Source organism: Enoplosus armatus, chromosome 5, assembly GCF_043641665.1.
Source record: "Enoplosus armatus isolate fEnoArm2 chromosome 5, fEnoArm2.hap1, whole genome shotgun sequence".
NCBI lineage: Eukaryota > Metazoa > Chordata > Actinopteri > Centrarchiformes > Enoplosidae > Enoplosus > Enoplosus armatus.
Genome location: NC_092184.1, coordinates 8,039,682 through 8,060,481, shown reverse-complemented (window position 1 = coordinate 8,060,481; position 20,800 = coordinate 8,039,682). Strand labels below are relative to the sequence as shown.

Here is a 20,800-nt window from a genome sequence, read left to right as displayed (position 1 = left end):
TTATTTGTTTGGCTTGTGTAAACGTATACATTAGTTGGCTGTAATTTTAGCTTTAATAGGCAATTGCTAGTTTGAATACATGCATTTGTAGCTTTAAAAGTACCTCATAACCTACTGAGAAATGTGATGGCTTCAACTGAAGGCAGAAAGACAGTTATGAATTGAGCTCCAGTTCTGCTATACTAACATAGACTTGCCTTTATTAGGAATTCAGGGCCAGTGCTGGAGAAAAAAAGGCTTGCCATACGTGATGAAATGGTCACACTCTGAGGCTCTGCTCTTTGCAGCTTGATGGGAGAGTTTTACAGCCAAATGTTGCAGATGGATACGTGTGCAGTCCTGTGCTAGATGTTGTAGTAAACTGTAGAATTTTAAGAGTGACAACTTCATCAAAATAAAATGTGTTGGTAAGGGCACAGAGGACAGCAAGGGTGCTTGCAGATAGTTCCTGTCTGATTATCAATAATAGGAAAATAAATCAAAGAAGTTTTGATTTTACCTAGCCTCAACTCTGTTAATGACTTCCTGAAATGAATTGCGGCACAATTCATTTGTGATGTGTGGTCTTATCTTCCCTGCTTCCTGCAATCTCAGGTGGAAACAGACACAAGAGATGTGCTGTGAATACTGCATCCATACAGGATTTTGGCTCCCTATTCCCATCGGTCCAACCTTCTGGAACTCATTTGTTATAATCATAGGCATGACTTTCATGCCTATTAATACTGTGGCAGTGGAGCTCTGCCCTTATGTGAATCCTCCCTTTGTCCTTCCTTTCAGCATATTCTTAAAATGGTGACAAAGTGGCAAAAGAGGCATGTGGCAGCTTTGGTTGGACTTTAAAGGTTCACATTTGGCAAGCACTGTTTGTATCCACTATGCTCAACACAGGGAGCAGCTGCTGAGAAATCGCACTGTTACTTCAGCCCATCATCGCTAGCCCCAGGGCATTCACAGGCCAGTATGAGCTTGGCTTCAGGGCTATAGGGGAGAGAGTGCACTTAACTTAGCTGGCTGAAAGAGGCTTTCTGTGCCAGGGGGAATCTGATATGGACACCAGCTGGCTGCAGGAACTTAAGTGAGATAAATTGCAAAGTAGTTAGTCTCTCCTTCCGAGTTGAAGGTAACAGACAGCGGTTTATCTCTCAGGATATGCCTGTAGTCACACATTCTTGAGGGAATGAGGCAGGTTTGCATCCTGAGGTAGGACCTCAAAGAGATAACGTTAGCATGGAAACATTAAAATGCACAACTGTGCACCACCACGCTGCATATGCTGCAGTATTTTAGAAAAGTTGTAAATATGTGCAAACAAAGGCACCCCCCGTCCCCGTCCCCGTCCCTACTGTATAACTAACAAATAAAGCAGAAAAATGGTAGGTGTTCACTTATTTAACACACAGAACGTCAGTGTACAGTTACCGTTAGTAGAATGACAGGTTTATTGGTAAGGGCTTATTCATGTTTTTATTGTGGCTTGATTGATTAAGTTTAGAATGCCTGTTTCCATTCATCATTACTCAAGGAAAGGGTTTTGATTGATCATCCTAGTTCCTACGCCTCCCTGAAGGAAAAATCCACTAAGATTTCAAAACTATTAAAAAAAAACAACTGGGCAACCTGTTGAATTTAAGACTGTTAATTACACAGAAATGAGTGGAAATAATCAAGTACATAGTGAAATAGATTTGTGTTTGCATTAGAATGACATTCTAGTGTGACCAATGATTTTGAAAATTGCTTTCACCACTAACTGTATTCATCTGAATAGGTGTTAATGGTGATAAGTGATAACACTGACAGGGTACAATAGAGGGGCTGCTTTTTCCAGTAATGGCAGCAACATTACTGGTAATTGCTGATTCAAATCTTCATCTGTTTGGGGATGTGTTGTGTGTACACGGCAACATCTTACCAGAACAAAAAACAGTATTATAATTTCCATTGTATTATCCTTCCTGTGGAGTGTAGTAGCCACTTGGAAATGAAGACGTGGTGTAACATGCTTTTAAATGTCAATTATTACACTACATGAATATTTCACGGTAGTAATTAATCTTCAAAAAAACAGTTAACATCAGGTTTTGTGTCAATAACTATCCTGGACTCTATATTTACACTGACATTCAGCAGTCGTACGGGGAGAAAGTTATCTCAATTGCTGTTGTTTTTTCGCTCTCCACCTAACATGCTAACACCCAGACCTGAATGCCATTGATGTTCTCGGGGAGGTTGTCAAAAAGCATTCTGGGAAATGGAAGAACATGCCAACTGAAGTAGAAGCAGAGGAGACAGCTTGAAAAATAATCAATCACTTCAGTGTAAAATAACTGAAATATATTCAACATCCCACGATATATAACATTGTATCCAACAGATTGTGTATCAAATAGTGGATTTCCCATTGAATTCATACAGTTCTGTGTGTGTTCCCTGTGGTTTGAAGGTATGAGCTGCTACAGAAGCATCTTTTCCAGCTGGAGGAGGCCGAAGGAGGCTTTGACCAGTTCACACGCAGCTACAAGACCTTCGGTGTGCAGCGACAGCCTGACAACAGCCTGTTTTTTAAAGAGTGGGCTCCGGCTGCAGAGGCCCTCTTCCTCGCTGGTGACTTCAGTAAGTAGCCTGAGGAGACGTGTCAGCTCCTGAACAACATGTCAGCAGTGTGATGTCCAGGTTGTTTTCCCAAAGCTTCCACTGAGTTTTATTGCTGCTCTTTTATTATTCACACATGTATGTTCTGTGTTTAAAGGTGTTACAATTCCTACAAAATTCACCCAAGTTGCGTTTTAACCTCATAGTTATTGTTTTTTGCTATCAATTCATTTCTTCAAAATAGTGAGTTTTTTCTGTTAGGAAAGCGTCCTTTGGCTTTGGCACAGCAAGCGTCCTCATTGTTTTTTAAAGAAGCATGCCACAAGCAGATAAATGAAAGTGTGCTTATTTCCAGTTGTATAATAATGATCAATTTACAATAATAAGTTGGATTACTAAAAAGGAAATTACACGTTAAAATAGAGTTACATACACTGTTGGGACCAAAAAGGAAAAAGAGATTTCAGTGCAAGCTGAAAGTTTGCATATCTTCATGGTGCATTAAATAAGAAATGGCTGCACTCTTGAACACAAAAGGGCCTAAAATTAAGAAGAAGTGGAGAGAACTGTGGTACAAGGGTTTCAGCCCTTTTGATCAACCAACCTGGGAGTAGGAAATGTCGAAAATATTGATTACACAGGATAAACTTGCATACTGAAGGGGGTTCTTTTGAATGTGGGAGTGTTTGTTAATATTTTAGTAGCTGGTTATTTCATCATTGCCTGCAAAGTTGTTGAGTGAGTGCAACCTCAGTGTTTGCACTGAAATCTCTATTCCCTCCGGTCCCAACTTTGAAAGTAATTTCAGGTTAATAGTCTTTTGAATGTTATTTTCAGTTAATGTGGGCTGTGAAAATGCAGCAAAATTATTTATTTTTGTCATCATTAACAAGATTAAACGAGACTTGCTCTCATCTATCAAACAGATATACAAGGCAATACAAGCTCTCAGTGTCATTTCTTTCTTTTTTGTTTCTTTTCTTCTTCCCTTTATCAAATATATGAATGCACTGTGCTCTTGTCCACATGTCAGTAGTAATATATTACTCTCAACGGACAAACAAAAAATGTAATAATAGAAAAAAAGAATAACAAGATAGATGGTGAAAGAATTCAGACCTGTGCATATAACTCAAATACCATTTGCCATGCCACACCACAGCACAAACACTTACCTCTGTGCCCCCGTCATTCTGAACTGACACCCTGCAGGTAACGATAAAGGAAAGCAAATGCTAATAATAATACCCTCAGATTGATACTGTGTGCAAAACCGGAGGTTTGTCAATTTGTTTATTGTCCCTACACATTTTTTGTGCTAGTTAGTTCTGTCGCTGCCATTCCCTCTTTCCATATTTCTCCTGTTCCTTTTCCTTTTTTAATTATCTTCCCAGGACCTTGGGCAGCAGCTCAATTCCAACATTCAATTCTGTGAGAGATTATATTTTGACACGGCTCAGTCATATTATTTGATTTCAATTTCATAGTAAATGTGGAAACAGCCCAGCAGCCCTAGTCATGAATATGGTGCAGGTTGGATGCATAATGTTGTTTTTTTGTCAGAGGAGTTTAAGCAAAAGGAGATAAATAAATTGTGAAAAAATATGACTTGGCCTGCCTGTGAAAAGTGCTGGTGTTGTGCCCGGTCACTTCTGGAGCATCTCCTGTGATTCATTTTCTATTCCGCTGTTGTTTTTGCTCATGAATAGCAAGCAGATATGGATTACTGAATAAAAACAACGACCTAAATTGACATGGCAAGGTGGTTGCTTTATAATAAATGTTTTGTGTCTTAATTTATTCCTGTCACTCATTGACAATTGGTAATGTGGTATCAGCAGGTTATGAATGAACGCCTCCCTGTTTTTCCCTCAGAGATATAATTCAATGAGCAGTGAAGTGGTATTTTATCAGTTTTTCTTTTAGGTGACTGAGCCTGCTGCTTCACTCACTATTACAAAAGTCACAGGATACAGGAGAGTAGTGTACAGTATGAAAACAACAAGACAGAATTATGTAAGCAGTCTTAGAAGAGAGAGAGAGGAGGACAAATTGTAGAAGTCAAAAAAACAACCACAGGGATATTGAAATAGAGCAAAAGCCACAGTGGTGACTATTAGCCACAAGCTGTTGTTAGCACAAGGCAAAGTGGCAACACACTGCTGTAATAATGAATAGTTAACCGGTAATTGTTTTATCATTTATTTATTTTGTTTGCCCTTATTAGATAGATACAGCTGACGACAGACAGGGAAGGTGGGAGAGACAGGGGATGACATGCAGCAAAGGGCTCGGTTTGAAATCAAACCCGAGCTGCTGCGGTAAGGACTCAGCCTTTGTACATGGGACATACGCTCTACCAGGAGAGCTACCAGGGCGCCCATGTGATCGAAATCATTTATAAGAAGCTATATTCATGTAGAAATTCCACATAAACAGCTTTTAAATGAAAATAATACGCAAATCTCAGTCTTCTACCAAACAATACAGCACAGCCGTGATAGTAATATGAGCCTTGTTTTGATCAGCGTAGTACATTAACACTGTGGCAGGCTAATTTGCACATTGGGAGTACAAAATAGACTGATTTTCAACCTGGGGTTCAAGACTTCACTTCAGTCACAAGACAGAGCTGAGGAGTCGCAAGGTGATAGACAAGATAGGAGACAAAAATCAAATTTGTGCTACAGAAATGATGTATTTTATTTTCCCAGACTGTTCCCTAATCTTCAGCTCTGTGATCACTTCACACCAAAGGGTGCCAAAGGGACACGAGAGATTCATGTACTGACTTGGGCTGCTCTGTCATCTATGATCATATGGCTTTCTTTGATCAGGATACAGCTCATTAGAATTGATGCTTGGCTCTGTGTTGTAAACCAATTAATGTGATGTGTTTAAATCCTCTCTGTGTTCCCCCATAGATGGCTGGGATAAATTCTCCCACCCCTACACCAAGAAAGAATTTGGCAAGTGGGAACTGATATTACCGCCCAAGCATGACAAGTCTCCAGCTGTGGATCATAACACCAAATTCAAGGTAGAGAACAGAACATCTTCATGCCTATTTTCACGCCCTCAGTAGGTGTCATGTTGCCGTGGCAGTACGAAGACTTGTCACTGTAATATACAAGGGAGATTCCCTGTCATGTGTGGTGTCTTATGAACCAAGTGGAAACCTGGCATGTTGCCGTCAACAACATGTCATACTCGCAGTGCCCAGAAGGGAGATTACTATATGTACACAATCTGCACAGTGGAGGGTAGATACACCTGAGGAGCCCAACTGATGGCTTTTATTTCAGCTCCCATCTGCGGCAGGTATCCCTCAGGACATCGTGCCGTGTTTGTCTGTGCAAAACACAGCCTGCAGTGGGTGTAGATGATTGGTTTTTAGCTCTAGTAAATAATTCATCAGGGTTAAATGCAAAAGACGCACCTCCCATTATGCATTGTCTCCCAAGCAAACAGCGTGGATGAGAAATAATCCTGAAATGAGATGCCAGACGTGGAATGGATGGCATCGTGGCGCCACTCTCCTTGGGACTGGGTCATCGTTGGCACACTCCTGTGCCCTGGACAGGCTGCCCAGCTCCCATTGTCAGCGGAGGTCAGTCTAAGGACGATAAGAAGCAGATGGAAACGCTGGCACCTGGCCTTTCCTTGTGCACCCCTGCTGCCTATGAATGGCTGACTTGCTGTGAGCTCCACTTTAGAATTAGTTCCACAGCACTCCCTCGTGGAAGCACAAGCCTAGCTCCAATCACTCTCATGTAGAGCAGCTTGCCCTTCCATCCCCTTTGTTCAGGGCCCAATTTGTCTCCATAAACAAGCAGTGTCCTTTTGTGGATACAGTATTTACAATTAGCTCTTTAAGTTAAGAGCATGCACGACTTTAGAGAAGTGAACTGAAGTGTTTTCTTAGCGACCAAACACCCACTTTTTCATCCACACCTAACTTCGCATATTGTCTGGCTCTCAGTTGTTTTTCCTGTTCATGCACCCCCCCAGCCTGCCCGGTAGTCTGATTTTTCTTTAATGTGCCTAATGCTGGCCAATTTGTCTGAAGGACCACCGCTCTGTCAGGCTTTATGCCAGTCCATTTATCCAACTATCTTTTCCTAATCCTATAAACTGTGAAGCATGTCATAAGGGGAGCCAGGCAGCTAACCCCCAGGTGGCCTGGCCATAATGAAAAAACCCCAGAGGGGGGTCTGGCCAACGGCTCGCAGGCAGGTGGCATTGGAACAGTCATTACTTCACAACAGTAGCCAGAATTAGTTGGGTTCTAATGCCCGTTTCTGCAGGGGACAAAACAGGGTGAACACATACTGTGGGTAACACTACAGGATCGATTTCTTGGTGGGTTTTTCCAACTCTCACGCTGGCTTTCTCCTTTCTTATTTGACTGAAAGAGGCAAAGTAACTTGTCAGTTAGATTTCCAAACTATACTTATTTGACCCCCTTCCAATCCTGAATTGCAGACATAATAGATGAGAGGCAAAGGATAATGATTTATATTTCTTATTTTTCTAAATTGCTCCCTGGCTCAAATCCCCTCTCGGGATGGGCCAGCGAGTGGCTATGTTAAAACCAACAGAGGAGAAAATAAAAGACAGCATAATTACCATTGAATCCAGATTCACCACAACAAGTATTCTGGTCAATACTGTAGCTTTTTGTCCTCTACACCATTTAATGTCTTCGGTGTTCTCTGGGAGCCCACGATAATGGTTTTAAAGCTGTGAGTTTTGCATTGGAGAGCAGGGAGCTGCCTCTGGAAGAGGGGCGGTTTATATTGTTGACACATTGAAAAATGTTTGGTTTATTGGTTGAACAATCTGCACCATCTTTTCTGTATAATGGATGGGGAGTAACAGCACAGTTTTATGATGTAAGCATTTCATGGCTGGAAGATGTAAATAAATGCTGACTTTAAAATCGCATACAACCAGGGACAGAAACATGCAGGAGTCACAGAGGACCTTGAAGCCTCCCATGATTTGTGGCCAGGCCTCTTAAAATAGAGGACTGTTATTTTGGGCTCATTTTTTCCCGATTTTTTTTTGCAATTATCCTTTCAGTTTTGCTGCACTTTTTCCATTTTACTTTCATTTGCACACTGTTATTCTTTATCTCTCCTTCCTGTAGGTTTTCAGAAGAGATTTCCAACGCTGCAGTCTGTATCACGTGGTCCTTACTGCTTCCTTTGTCTGCTTTTTGGACATGTGTGTGTCTGTCCTCTCAGCTTATGTAAAGTGCCTGTACTGTCTTTTGAATGTCCCCTGTCTATGTCATTGTTTAAGTGCCCTTGCTATAACATAATACTAATTTGTCTTATTTTCCCAGGTGGTAGTTCACACTAAGAAGGGTGAGCGGCTGTACCGGATCTCACCCTGGGCAAAATATGTGACCAGGGAGGAGAAATCTGTCATCTATGACTGGGTTCACTGGGATCCCCCTCACCCTTACATTGTAAGTTATTATGTATATATGTTATCATTGTTATTATTATTGTTATTATTTTATTTATTTTATCTAACAACTGGTATTTTTTGGGAAAACAACGAGGCTTAATTGTGAAAACCTCATCGCAACTTTCATGGTTTGATGTTTAATTAATTAAAAAGAATTAAAAAGTAAAAAAGTTTTAAAAACGTTTTATCAAGCTAATCTCATGTGTTTATAAAATGACTGTATGTTGGGTTTGTTCAGTATAGCCTCCCATGTTCTGGTCCTTCCATCACTGCTTTGATTTCTTGCCGCGTGAAACACACAATTACGTTTGAAATCAGCCTTACATCTCGTATCTACACCTGTTGTGGCCACTCTTAATGTGTGTGCTCCATGCTGCTGATTTGAGAGGGTCTGAATGTGTCTCATTGCTACTTGACGTCCTCAGCACAAGTGTGCACAAGCAAAACAATAAGAGGCTATTAAAGACCACCTTGCTTTCTTTATCGCTTGTTATTTGGCACCATTTTAATTAGAGGAGCCCTCTTACTGGCAGTATATTCGCTTTATTTACAAGTGGCTCAATCATGTACTTCAAATAGTGGGTTCACAAGGCCTGGTGGGTAGCCATCAGGAAATTGGTTCTATGTATAAAACAAATCTCTCTCCAGTTGCGTAACATAGGCAGTGTGAATCATAGATCTTTTAATATTTAACGTGCAGAACTCTTATCAGCCTGTGGTAAGATATTGGTGCAGAAAACCCACAATGTGTCTTTGACCTTATGGTTCATAATTACTCACCAAATGTACAGTATTATTAGCAGCTTTTAGGAAAAAGAGCTGGACTCCGTCATGATATTCTGTCTAATTTTGGTTTCCTCTCCAGCAAACCCACCCTCGGCCAAAGAAGCCCACAAGTCTGAGAATATACGAGGCCCACGTGGGCATCGCTTCACCGGAGGGAAAAGTCGCCTCATACACCAACTTCACAACCAACGTGCTGCCTCGTATAAAAGACCTGGGTAAGACATGAGACCCCATTACCTTCTTGAGATTATTCTCTTCCCTGTTGGCCTCCCCCTTATTTTGTTGGCCACTCAAGTCTGTAAAGAGTGCGCAGTAATCATCCTGCTGTGATCCTCCTCTTCCAAGTATCAGTCAGAGCTTTTGTTGACTCAACTCGAGAACATTTTGTTTCTTCTGCGGCCAAGAACAGAGAGGAAGTGAAGCATTTAGGTGATGTGTGTATATACACCTCCCTACACATCTAATCAGAGCCTACAATGTGGATGGGAAAACAACACTTGAGGGGTTCGAGAGACATTTTTTTTTTTTTGTAACTGTGTCCTGTGCCGTCCCTGTCAACACTGGTCCGTAACCCAGCAGACATGCCGTGCTGCTTTGAGTGCCACTGTTCCTCCTCCAGTAGCAGTATATTCAGTGGCAGACCTGTCACACTCCCTCTGCCCAAAACCACATCAGCAAGTCAACATCCTGTTTACTGGCATGACCTGAAGGGATCACTGACTGTTGGACAGTGTTTTGTAAAGAGCGCTCCACAGCACAAGTCATACACCACACAGCAGCTATGGCTCCAAAACTGACAACTTGTTTTCATTTCCATGATCTTGACTCAGCCAGCCAATAGTAGACAAAAGCCATCTTCCTGCAGCTTGTATCCTTCAGTAAAACAAATGCCATACAGACTAAAAAAAATACTATTCATTAGGCGGCTGTGATTTTTAATATTACTGTAAACATTTTCCTTCATATCTAAGATGATATTTAGTACAGCAGACAGAGGACAAGCAAATGACTCTTTAAATATGGTTTTCACAACAAAACAAAATTTATTTAACATTATTTAATCAATTATTTTTTTTTAAATATTGAAAATGTTCAATACTATTGAGTGTAAGTGTGATTTTTAGCTATGCTAGGAGCACAGCTTATGGATGGCAATGTCAGTCGGTCCCACATAAATTGTTTTTATTTTAGTTTGCCTTAGATTCTTTTTGTAATGATTTTTTTTATTTCTAGTTTGTTTCTTGACCAAAAATATGCCTTGCAATGAGAAAAAAAAAAATCTTATATAAATACATACATAGCATAATGGTCCAGTCTCATCTAAAACAACACAGACTTAATTGTGAAAACACTTTTCGTGATGGCAGCACTATGTTAACTTTTTTTGTGATCTTCTCTCGGTATTCACCACATATTTCGTTTTTTGAAAACCTGTTGTTTTGAAGACTAATAGTTCAAGATTTAACTTTATGACCATGAATTCTGAAAAAATGCTAAAAATGAAAAAAAAAATGCCTTTTTCCCTTCATTACGAAATATCAGGATTGGAGGATGGTGTCCGTGTTGCTGCTTGCAGCTATGATTAAGATTAGTTATACTCCCTGTGCTTTCACTTGTGAGCAGTATCTTAGCAGTATCACACGTGTGACTCAATAACTGCGATATGTGATTAATTTTCACAAGAACTCGGCTTATGATAAAGACCTAGATTCAAACGTGACTTTAACCTTATGGAACGGATCTTGGTTTGCAGTTCTGCTCATATGAGATGTGGCATTATTTTGCATTCAAATACAACCTGCTGCACTGACATTATTAAAAGGCACAGATATGACTGGCACAGCAAACCAGGAGCAATCAGATAAATGCTGTTTCCTTGGTTGTGTCATCCTGTTTAGTGGGAAAGGAAACTGCCAGAGTAAATGCTGTCAAAGAATCTACCTGCAGCAGCTGAGGGAATCTGAACAATAGGATTCTCCAAGAGGCTAAACTCCATCGTCTCTAGTGACGGCTGCCTTTCCCTGCCATTTCATTTTCTTGACTGTGGAGAGAGTATATATATAAAAAAATAAAAAGAGAAACTTCCTCTCACCCCAGTGCTTTGTGATACTCCTTCAGAAGCCAAAGTTTTTTTCTCTCTCTCTCTAGCCTGAAAAGAAGCTGCGATATAAATAAATAAATCTGCTCCACACAACTGTGAAAAACCACGGGGCCTCCCTCTGGAGTGTTCAGTGGCAGTTTAAAAGTTGTTGTTGTTCTCTTATTCATAGAAGCCGTTTTCATAGGTCGTTTTGAAATGTTGTACATGACCTCCTGACTCTGATAGCTGGTGTTTCCCTGTAGCCACAGCTTGTCTTTACAATACCAGAGCTTGTGTCAAAAAGGAAATGCCTGGAGCTCATATATACAGTATGACTGACACGGGTCAAATGCTTTTAAGTCATAATGTTTCCAGATGCTTGCTGTACCAAATGGATGTGACCAAACAGTGTTGTCAGTATTCAGATGTATTCAAAAAAATGATTTGCACTTCTTGTTTTATCCTGTGTGGCCAATCAACCCCACACATTTAATTATTTGTATTTTTAACTGATGTTTGGGATGTGAGCTAAGCAGCTGATGATATTTTAAGAGGAATCAAGAAAAGAGAAGATGACTATAAGAATAATACCCACTCCATATCCCCAATATCTGAAGTATTTACATCAGTTAGATAAAGTTAGTTCAAGAATCTTGTAGGAAAGTTTTGAACACATGGAACAGAGAATTATCTTTTGAAATATATGAGTGTTTCTTTCTGCCCTCTGTATCCAGGTTACAACTGCATTCAGCTGATGGCTATCATGGAGCACGCCTACTATGCAAGCTTTGGATATCAGATTACAAGTTTCTTTGCCGCTTCCAGGTAAATGCTTGTGAATTTCAAAGTATGATTAATGTATTTTGTATACATGTGATGTCATGTTAAAAAAACCTTGTAAAAGTATTTGAAGTTATAATCTCAATGGTTTTCATTATAAGAACCCCCATCTTTTCAGCATTAACCATTAAGTTTGTATGCATTCTGTAATTACCTGCCTGTATTGTAGTTAGTTCATTATTAGCGGCGGAATGGAGTCCACTATTCCTGCGCTGGAATCAAGTGATTCAGAAGAAACGATGCACACAAATATTGAACCAGTGTGCATTTCACATGATGTGAAAGGCAACATTCGACCATGAGTTCAGTATTACCATGCCGGAAGACATTGTTGACTGTCTTCTTTAGTCTTCTTTATTGAAACAACCAGATGTGACGAATCCTTTAAACCCATGGTTCGTTTGGCTGCGCTCATTCACAAGTTGCTCTTTTTCTGTTGTGTATCCAAAAGTAGCTGCTGAAGATGTGTTTGTGTCTCCCAGTGGTCAATACACGTACCATTTCTAATAGAGCTCCTGGACCTGTATTGTTAAAACCACCAGTGACCACAGGTGTTGCCAAATCAACCAGGACTGAAATCTAGCTGAGAAAGATTCTAACTTGAAGATACATCATATTTGCAGTGTTTCACGTGTAATTTACACCCCTGCAGTATCTGCCCTCTAATACATTTGCAAATAGTTTTAGAAAAGACAAAACTGTGTGAGCAACTTCCCACTTAGAAATAGTCACCTCAAATCAAGGTTAGGAAGTCTGACACCAGCAATAATCTCTCTGTAAATACATTTGCTGTTAATCCAGAGAGTGGAGGGAGTCGTAGATAAAGATGGACTAGTCGGAGTATTTATCTTCTTTCAGATATCCCTCCTTCCTTGCTTAGAGTAGAGCATAACCCCACAGTGTAATGTATATAGTGTAATTTCACCCATGATTGATCTCACAGTGTCATTTAAAACCTGAGCGGTTGAATAGCGGGAAGCGGGGTAATACTGTCGTATGTGTCCTGTTTTGCAAGGAAGTTGATGTAATGATAGCTGGAAGGACAGACGGGACGTTGGTGGACAATATGAGGGCTATACGCAAAGATATGTGTGTGCTTGTATATGGAGGTGTGTGTGTTAATACATACAGCTACTCTGTGATGTGTCCTCTTTATGACCCTTTAAATAGTATTAAAGGACTGTAGAAGAGTTATATTATACAAAATCTATCAAATGACAAAATCCTTGGAAGCTATCTTGACGGTTGTGGTTGGAATGGATGATGATGGAGACAAGTAACCCGAGAAGGAGATTATGCTTGTGAAATAATATACTGCTCAATAGTCTCGCAGTTTTCTGAATCACAAACACATTCTAATTAAAAACAAAATTCATTGTGTGCTCTTGCACTTACTCTTAAACTGTAGGCCAGTTGTCATTGTGACATTGAGTTAAGGAAAATGAATTCCAAACCAAGGACATTCTTGTTGGTCATCACAGGTTTATTTTTAGGGGAGGGGAAAGTCTAGTATTTTGGTTAGGCATTGGAATTAGAGAGGTTTATTGTTACGGACATTGAAATAACACACAAAAAACATTTTTTGTCCTTGGAAAGAAGAACAAATGTTTACATAAACTTGTGTTTGTGCACATGTTTGCATGGTTGTTCTTTTATGTGTGTAGTTTTGAGGTCCGTGCATTTGGACCTCATAACATAATACAGAAAAAAAGGTTGGTCTATGTGTGGACATTTGGTCCATTCTTCTTCTAAGAATAATTTTGAAATTAGAATTTAGATTTTAGAAATTAAGATTAGTATTAGGGGTATGTTTGAGTTAAATTTAGGCCATGAAATGGAAAAGGTTTACAGTAGGATGTGGTCAGGTTGTCTAATACAAATCTGTACATGTGTGTGTATTTGTAGTCGGTACGGTACCCCTGATGAGCTGAAGCAGCTGATAGACGTGGCTCATTCGATGGGGATCGTGGTGCTGCTGGATGTCGTTCACAGCCACGCCTCCCAGAACACTGAGGACGGCCTGAACTGCTTTGATGGCTCCGACTCGTGTTTCTTCCACTCTCCACCCAGAGGGGTGCACAGCCTGTGGGACAGCCGCCTCTTCAACTACTCCAGGTACTCTCTGTCTGGTTCCTTCTACTGTACCTCATATATTGATAAACTGTATGTTTATCATGATTGAATGAGAAATTTCTTCACCCTATGATGCACAACAAATTTTTAGATGTGCATTGATGCACATGGTAATTTTAATATAATTAAATCTGACATTCTGTTTTTTTCTGAGCCTTTTAGCACCATCCATGATATGAAAGCAAGAAACTGCCCACTGATTACTGCAATTTCAACTCAACGCCGCATTATGCTCTAGCTGTGGAGATTAAAAGCTGCAAATGTTACATATGATGCTCAACTCATGAAAGAGATTTTTAAAAATGGCTGCGTCAGATAAATAAATGTTTACCTTTGACAACAAGGTTGATAAATGAGCACTCCAGTTTTAGGGGTTCTGAATTTAAAACAAAAATGTATGAGCAACATATGAACAGATTGATAAATGAGGCCAAATGGGAGCTGACATACCACTCTTTATATTATCCCAGACTATCTGATACAGCATGATGTGTTGAAGGTCAAAAGCAAGACATGATCTCAAAATGACAGATTACATCTCTCACCATAATGGCCATGCAGTAAGGTTCACTGTTAATCTGATATTCCTAATGCATAGAATTGGCTATTAATGGTGAATTTAAGTTTCCTCAAATGCTCTTGATTTAATCTTTAACACATTTGGAGAGACAGGTGTTGAATTTTAATGCAGTATGAGTAATGATTTGATGTTATAGTGTTGGCAGGCTTAGGTAATGCTCATATTTTCAGCTAATTACAAAAGTGTGAGGAAAAACATAAAAGGCCTTAAGTCGGCAGGCTGTTTTCTGACTCTGCTGGTGCTCAGTGTACACCAAAACTATTGATTGGTTTGTAGGCCCTGTTAATTAAGTGTCTCCTCTTGCCTCTGTACCCAGAAAATGATCCCAGCACACATTAAAGAGGAGCAAGCGCTGTTGAGTCTATCAAATGCCTTTTTTGAACTCGCTTTTAATAAGTGTGTGTCTGTGTGCAGCAGTTTCCAATACATTATACAATGTTTAGCGTGAGGCATGGGGGCTATAATAAGAGAACAAGGTTCTTCTTTCATTAGTTATTGAACTCTCCTCATATCCAAAGCACTCATTAAACACGGTGCAGACATATGCCAGGACTGGGAGGCATATGAGGAGTCATTTGTAAAAGCCCAAAGGAGCTCCGCAATGTCATAGCCAGTTAATTTGTCTTCTCTGCCTCTCACAGGTTGTTTGGACGTGTCATTTGTGTCAAGCTTTTCTGCTACTCCCTTTGGAAGGAAATGAACCTCAGGCTAGCCGCGATCCTAGTGTGAAACACAGCCTGTTTTTAATCAAGCAGCCTTGCTATCAGCCATCACAGTCTGACCATGATGTTCTTATTAGGTTGACAGAAGCTGACTGATGCTGGCTATCGAAGCATAAATATATTTTCCTTGTTGCTGCCTCTTCTGCTCCGCTTTCACTTTTGCATCTTTATCAACAGCACCTTTTTTACTTGGTACATGTATGTGTTTCTCTTCAACCTTTTCTCATAAAACATTCAGTGCTGTTTAGATAAATTGAATTCCCTCTGACACAAATGCATCTGCATTTGAGGACACATAGTGCAGGTGCTTGCCCTTGCTGACACTTAAGTTAGTGTATGTCAAAAGGTTCTTGGCATCTATTGTTGTAGATGAATTATTTAAAATATAATGGAGGAAAAGGTAATAAATTCTTTGCTTGAACCTTTGCTTTGAGCTGAAATATTCCAAATGCCCTTGACCATCAAATTATATTTAGCTTGCATATCAACTGACCACCTGAAAAAGACTTTTTAAATGTACTGTGAATATACAAGGTGATGCACCATACACTTAACTGCTCTTGATGTGATAAGCAGAACTAACTAGGGGATATCAGCATTATTCGCTGGCTGCTGTTTCCTTCATAAACCTTTCTAAAGACGTCCAAATCACCTTGAGACAGTGACCGAGTGAGTGGAGCTCATGGTTCAGCATGTAGGGAGTTGGCAGCCAGAGAAGCCAAGCCTCTTTGCAGATCAGGGCCTTCAGAAGTGAGAGTTCTGAGAAGCTTGATGTGGGCTCTTTCTGTAATCCCCCCACCTCTCTCAGGATCATTTGCATCCATTTTTCATCAATCTTTGTGTGAATTCTTAAGATATGAAAAATAGGCCCAGGGCCAGGCTTTTGAAAACTCTTTTTAACTGCTCTCCATGTTCTCATGCTGAGAGATCGGCCCTGTGTTTGAGGACCGAGGAGCAATAATTCTCTCTTTGACAAGATTACTCTATGTGTGTGTTTTTATGACATTCAAATATTTGTTAATGATATGTGGATGGGCCAATAGAAATGGTGAATGTTGTGGTGTTTGCAAAGGATAGCTTAAAGACATTCACTAACTGAGAGTAGCACTGCTTGTATTGTAAGTATATTCTACAGAGTGAGAGCTCAGATAAGGCAGAATTAAATAAGTTAGGTTCTCTGATGTATGATATAGTACTAAATCCAATGATCAAGTTTTTTAATCCATGTAACCCTGCTGTCATAAAAATCAGTGTATGCCAGGTTTCATTACTACAAGCTACTGTCATGGATTATATTTTAGTCTTTGTAATATAGTAGCATTAGACATGCATTTGTCTTTTAAGAGCCGCGTAACAAATTATGGAAAAGATATTTATTTTGTAAGCATTACTTAAGACAGTGTGAGATCTCTTGTATCTTTATTATTTATTGCTTTACTGTAGGTTTTCAGCTGTTGGGCCTACAATGTGCCAGCTAAACCTCTTTTAAATTGGGAAATTCTAAAATAACAGTACATAAGGGACAACATGTGGGGAAACAAAGAATCACCCTGCTGAAAAATGACAGGCTTTTATTTTAAAGAACCAGAGCAGAAACCATCCTTAAATAAAAAAAAAATCTATGTCTATCTCCCTTAGGAGCATTTATGTTTGGACTATAGTTGGGGCCTGGCTACTGTCTGATTAATCAATAAAGTGACACTAGAAAAGTCAATTCAGTTCAAATTCAGTCATTTCAGTATTTAAAACGCATGAGTTATTTCCACTGCCCCATCAAGTCGCACAGCAAGGGGAAAAGTTGTTTTTCCCCTTTGGTGAGCTTCAGTTAATGAGCTCCACTTAGCTGTAGGTGTGCATGGCGGCTGGTTGGAGCTGCCTGTAGTGCTTCCAGTAGGTGCTGGATGAAGCCAGTGGATGGTAACATATCAGCTCTGCACCTTCATGCCCCTCAGCCCCTTAAAACTATCTGACAAAAAAGTACCATAGCAGTAATACGTACAAAGAGCTTTCTGTTAGCAGTCGAATGATCTACCTCTAACATAACTATGTTATGGAGTGTAGATTCTAGAGAAAACCCCGGGGACTGTTATTCCCTCAGTAAAGCCTATAAGGCTTCACCCTCCCTCAAGGCTGGCTGCCAAGTTCTGGCCCACATCTTTTTGTAATTAACCATTCCCAAGTGGTCAGCACATTGAAACACATGGGGGTGATGTTAGCCAGCTAGCTAGCTAACTGTATAGCTATGACTTGGGAGACATGCCTATAAAGATTTCTTTGTCAGAATGGCCACACCATTTAAATAACTTCAGTGATAATTCATGAGTACACCTTCAGAGGTGTCCCGCCACTACTAAAATATGGTCCACTGGAGAAAACTCTGATGGGCCAGAATTGGTCTGCCAGGCTGCAATTGAATTCTGAAAGACAGCAAGTACAAGGTGATACTAATTACAGGTTGCTAAACATACAAACAGTCTCACAGGCAGCAGAATATCCCTCCCAGGATGACAAGCAAAAGCAGCTAGCTGCCAGGCAGCCTAAAGAATGCCAGACAAATCGCAGATATCTGACACAAAGCACAGCAATACAGGGACAGTCTGTCATCCACCTAGATGAGAGTTTACCCTGCGAGGCAGCCAGCATCTCCAGACTGCCTGGAGGGCAGCTTATCAATGTGGTATGGAGTATAAAGACGCAGTTCTTACACATGTCCAGCACAGAGCACACATTTGCATCTTAAGATGCTAATTGAACCCTGTTGTGACAACTATATATGTTAGTCACAAAAGTAATAGAAAAGACATTATACAATATCAGCAAGTCATATCCTTCAAGCATCTGCTGTGCATATGTGTATTTAATGTACCCACAAGCTGAATGAAAAATTCCATTATTGAATGAATAAATAAATGAAGCTTCAACCAAGAAATGTGAATTTATTGCAGGTGTCACTCCTGTCAGTGTCTCTGTCCTGGACACATTAATGGCTGCAGGGATTGGAGAAAAGTTTGAAATGCGTTAAATGAGGTACCTTATTTGTCCTTTTTGGTCCAACAAATGCACACCATCCATCAGACTGTCTTGCATCGTTGTTTGAGCATCACACTTCTTGTGGAATGACCTGTCAGCTTCGTAAATTTATTTGCTCTTATCTGCAGCTTACCTGTGATGTTGTGAAAACAGGGACTTAAATCTCTCTTTCTGCTGTCATGACAAGTTGCCTTGACCCCTTATGCAAAATTGACTTCTAGAAACACAGCATGTTTCGTTGTTGTTCTGCTTCCAACACAACAAGCATTCCGTAATATGGGTCGCAGTCATGTTCAGCTGGAGGAGGAAATCAGCTCTGATAAGGGGCAACTAAGCATGAAGCTGATGTGAAAACGTCTGTTGAATTGACTTGTAGTGACTTTTGTAGCAGTGTGTGCTTGCAGGTAAAACAACAAGATAAATTACCTTAGCTTACTCTACAAGCAGCAATATTAGAGGCTTACTCTATTAGTGCTCTGTAGCCAGGTTTCACTGTCATTGCTGAGCTTTAGCATGAGGACGGTGTAATATGCAATTTGCTTTTGTATTAACACCACAGGCCGAGTGATAACTTCATTGAACTGCATAGATAAGCGGCGTATTGCATTGGGCATAGAGATCTACCTTCTCACTGTAATTGGACTTGATGATGAATGGCATTGTGGGTCCTAATGTGGCAGTATGGTTTCATCTTGGGCCTCTGGCTCTCACTGGCTATTATCTCCATCCCGTGAGGATACATTGTGTCTGAGCCTTTGTTGGCTCTGCGCAGTGGAGTGGAGGACCTAATCTATTTATCACAGGGTCTGCGTGACCACCCAGCCAGGCTGCTATATCGGATCATACCAGGCTCCCTTGCGTTCTTCCTCAAGGGAAGAAGGAAGCGCCGATGTAACATGCAGCTTCACACCTGTCAAACAGTGCTGAGGTTGGTCATCCCTGAGGAATGGAGCACAGAAGGCACCGCATTTAAATGTATTTTGTGTCATGGCTTACTTGGCCAAAAAAAAAAAAAAAAAATCAGTGATTTTGCCATAGAGGATGTAATCCTCAGCATTTAGTGTTGGAACATTCATTCAGAACAATCAATGAAAGAGGAGGTATTATTAAGAACAAGAATTGTCTAGTGTTTGGATGGATTTTTGTAGTTTGAGATGATATTGAAGTGTTGTTGAAGCATGAATCTGAGACTCCTCACTGCTTCACCAACTTTTTGACATGATGAAATTGCATCATTCAAGCAAAAAGTGTTGAACTGCCCCTCAGTGTGGTGTCACAACTGAAAAAAATCCCAAACGAAAGTCAGTATCTAACTTTTCCAATTCAGGGTCTGAATCAGGTTCCCATACTGTAAATATATAGAGAAATCAGAACTTCCCAGTTATGTTTCATAACATAATTCAATATCACATTTATATTTTTAATAATCTAAATTACTAAAAATTCGGCCTTGCAGTATAACTCAACAACATGCTGTGGGGTTCACTCCAGTTCTCTGGACAGGGGTATTGATTTAACTGTTTCTGTTTTTACTGCATTTAATTAACACAATTCCCCACAAACCCAAGACCAATGCAAGTGAGACTTCACTAACTTGACAGACTAAGACCAGTTATGTTATGTTATGTTATGTTATGTTATGTTATGTCATGTCAGCCCACATGGACTTCTAAAACACAACTCAAGGTTGGATGGATGAATGAAAAATGGACAATAGAAGATTACATAAGTGATGTTAGAAGAATGAGTTGGATGATATCTTTTTTGTTCTTTAACAGTATTGCAAATGGTTTAGAACATCATACAAATGAAGTAATACTGCCACCTGCTGACCATGCAAACAGCTGGATATAATAAAGAAACGGTTATGACGACAAATAATACGCACTGCAGCGCTTATTATTAACTTTGTCGAAATCATGAAGGGTCCAGTTTATGATACCAAGTGCTGTAGTCGATAGACACAGGACTTTGGCTCTCTGGGGTATATAAGGGAGGGGGCAGGACCTGCTGTACTGCCAGCCAATGAGTGTAGTAATCCACAAACAGTCTGTTTCAGGTTTGTGTGAAGCTCTGGAGGTCAGCTGATATTTCATGAAACTTTTGGTGACAAAAGTCATCAATGTACTTCATAGCAAAGCAGAGGCAGCAGTTCACATGTCATTCGCCTCACATCCTCTGCACTTTGCTGCTGAGCATGGCATCCATGTGTACAGTGTTCCATTTGGTGCTCATTATGCACACCGCATAGAGACAACCAAATCTTGAGTTTTAACTGACGTTTCCATGGCAATATACCACTGAATGGGAAGAGGTGAGGTGCGTAGTGTACTTTGCCTTGAGTGGCTGTTCAGATCCAGATGACTCTCCCATTGCTCAGTCAGGAACGGGGACTGCAGCCATTTATGGAATCCACCTCCTCCTGCCTCCACCAGCACAGTCCAGCCAACAGGCACAGAGAGCATTTGCATGCTTTGTAGTACACCATGGGCAACAAAATGCAGCCACAAGTTATGCTTTCATATGCAGATAGTTTGTTGGTTTCACCCATTTTTA

General features: G+C 40.3%; 1 protein-coding gene across 1 annotated transcript in view; it reads left to right on the top strand.

Annotated features, from left to right (window-relative positions):
- gbe1b (glucan (1,4-alpha-), branching enzyme 1b) overlaps positions 1 to 20,800 on the top strand; it is a 75,112-nt gene that overhangs the window by 6,813 nt on the left and 47,499 nt on the right. The window contains exons 2-7 of the mRNA XM_070905848.1: positions 2,447 to 2,616; positions 5,520 to 5,635; positions 7,946 to 8,071; positions 8,939 to 9,074; positions 11,674 to 11,764; positions 13,685 to 13,894. Coding sequence (XP_070761949.1) covers positions 2,447 to 2,616; positions 5,520 to 5,635; positions 7,946 to 8,071; positions 8,939 to 9,074; positions 11,674 to 11,764; positions 13,685 to 13,894 — 849 coding nt within the window. The remainder of the gene's footprint in view (positions 1 to 2,446; positions 2,617 to 5,519; positions 5,636 to 7,945; positions 8,072 to 8,938; positions 9,075 to 11,673; positions 11,765 to 13,684; positions 13,895 to 20,800) is intronic.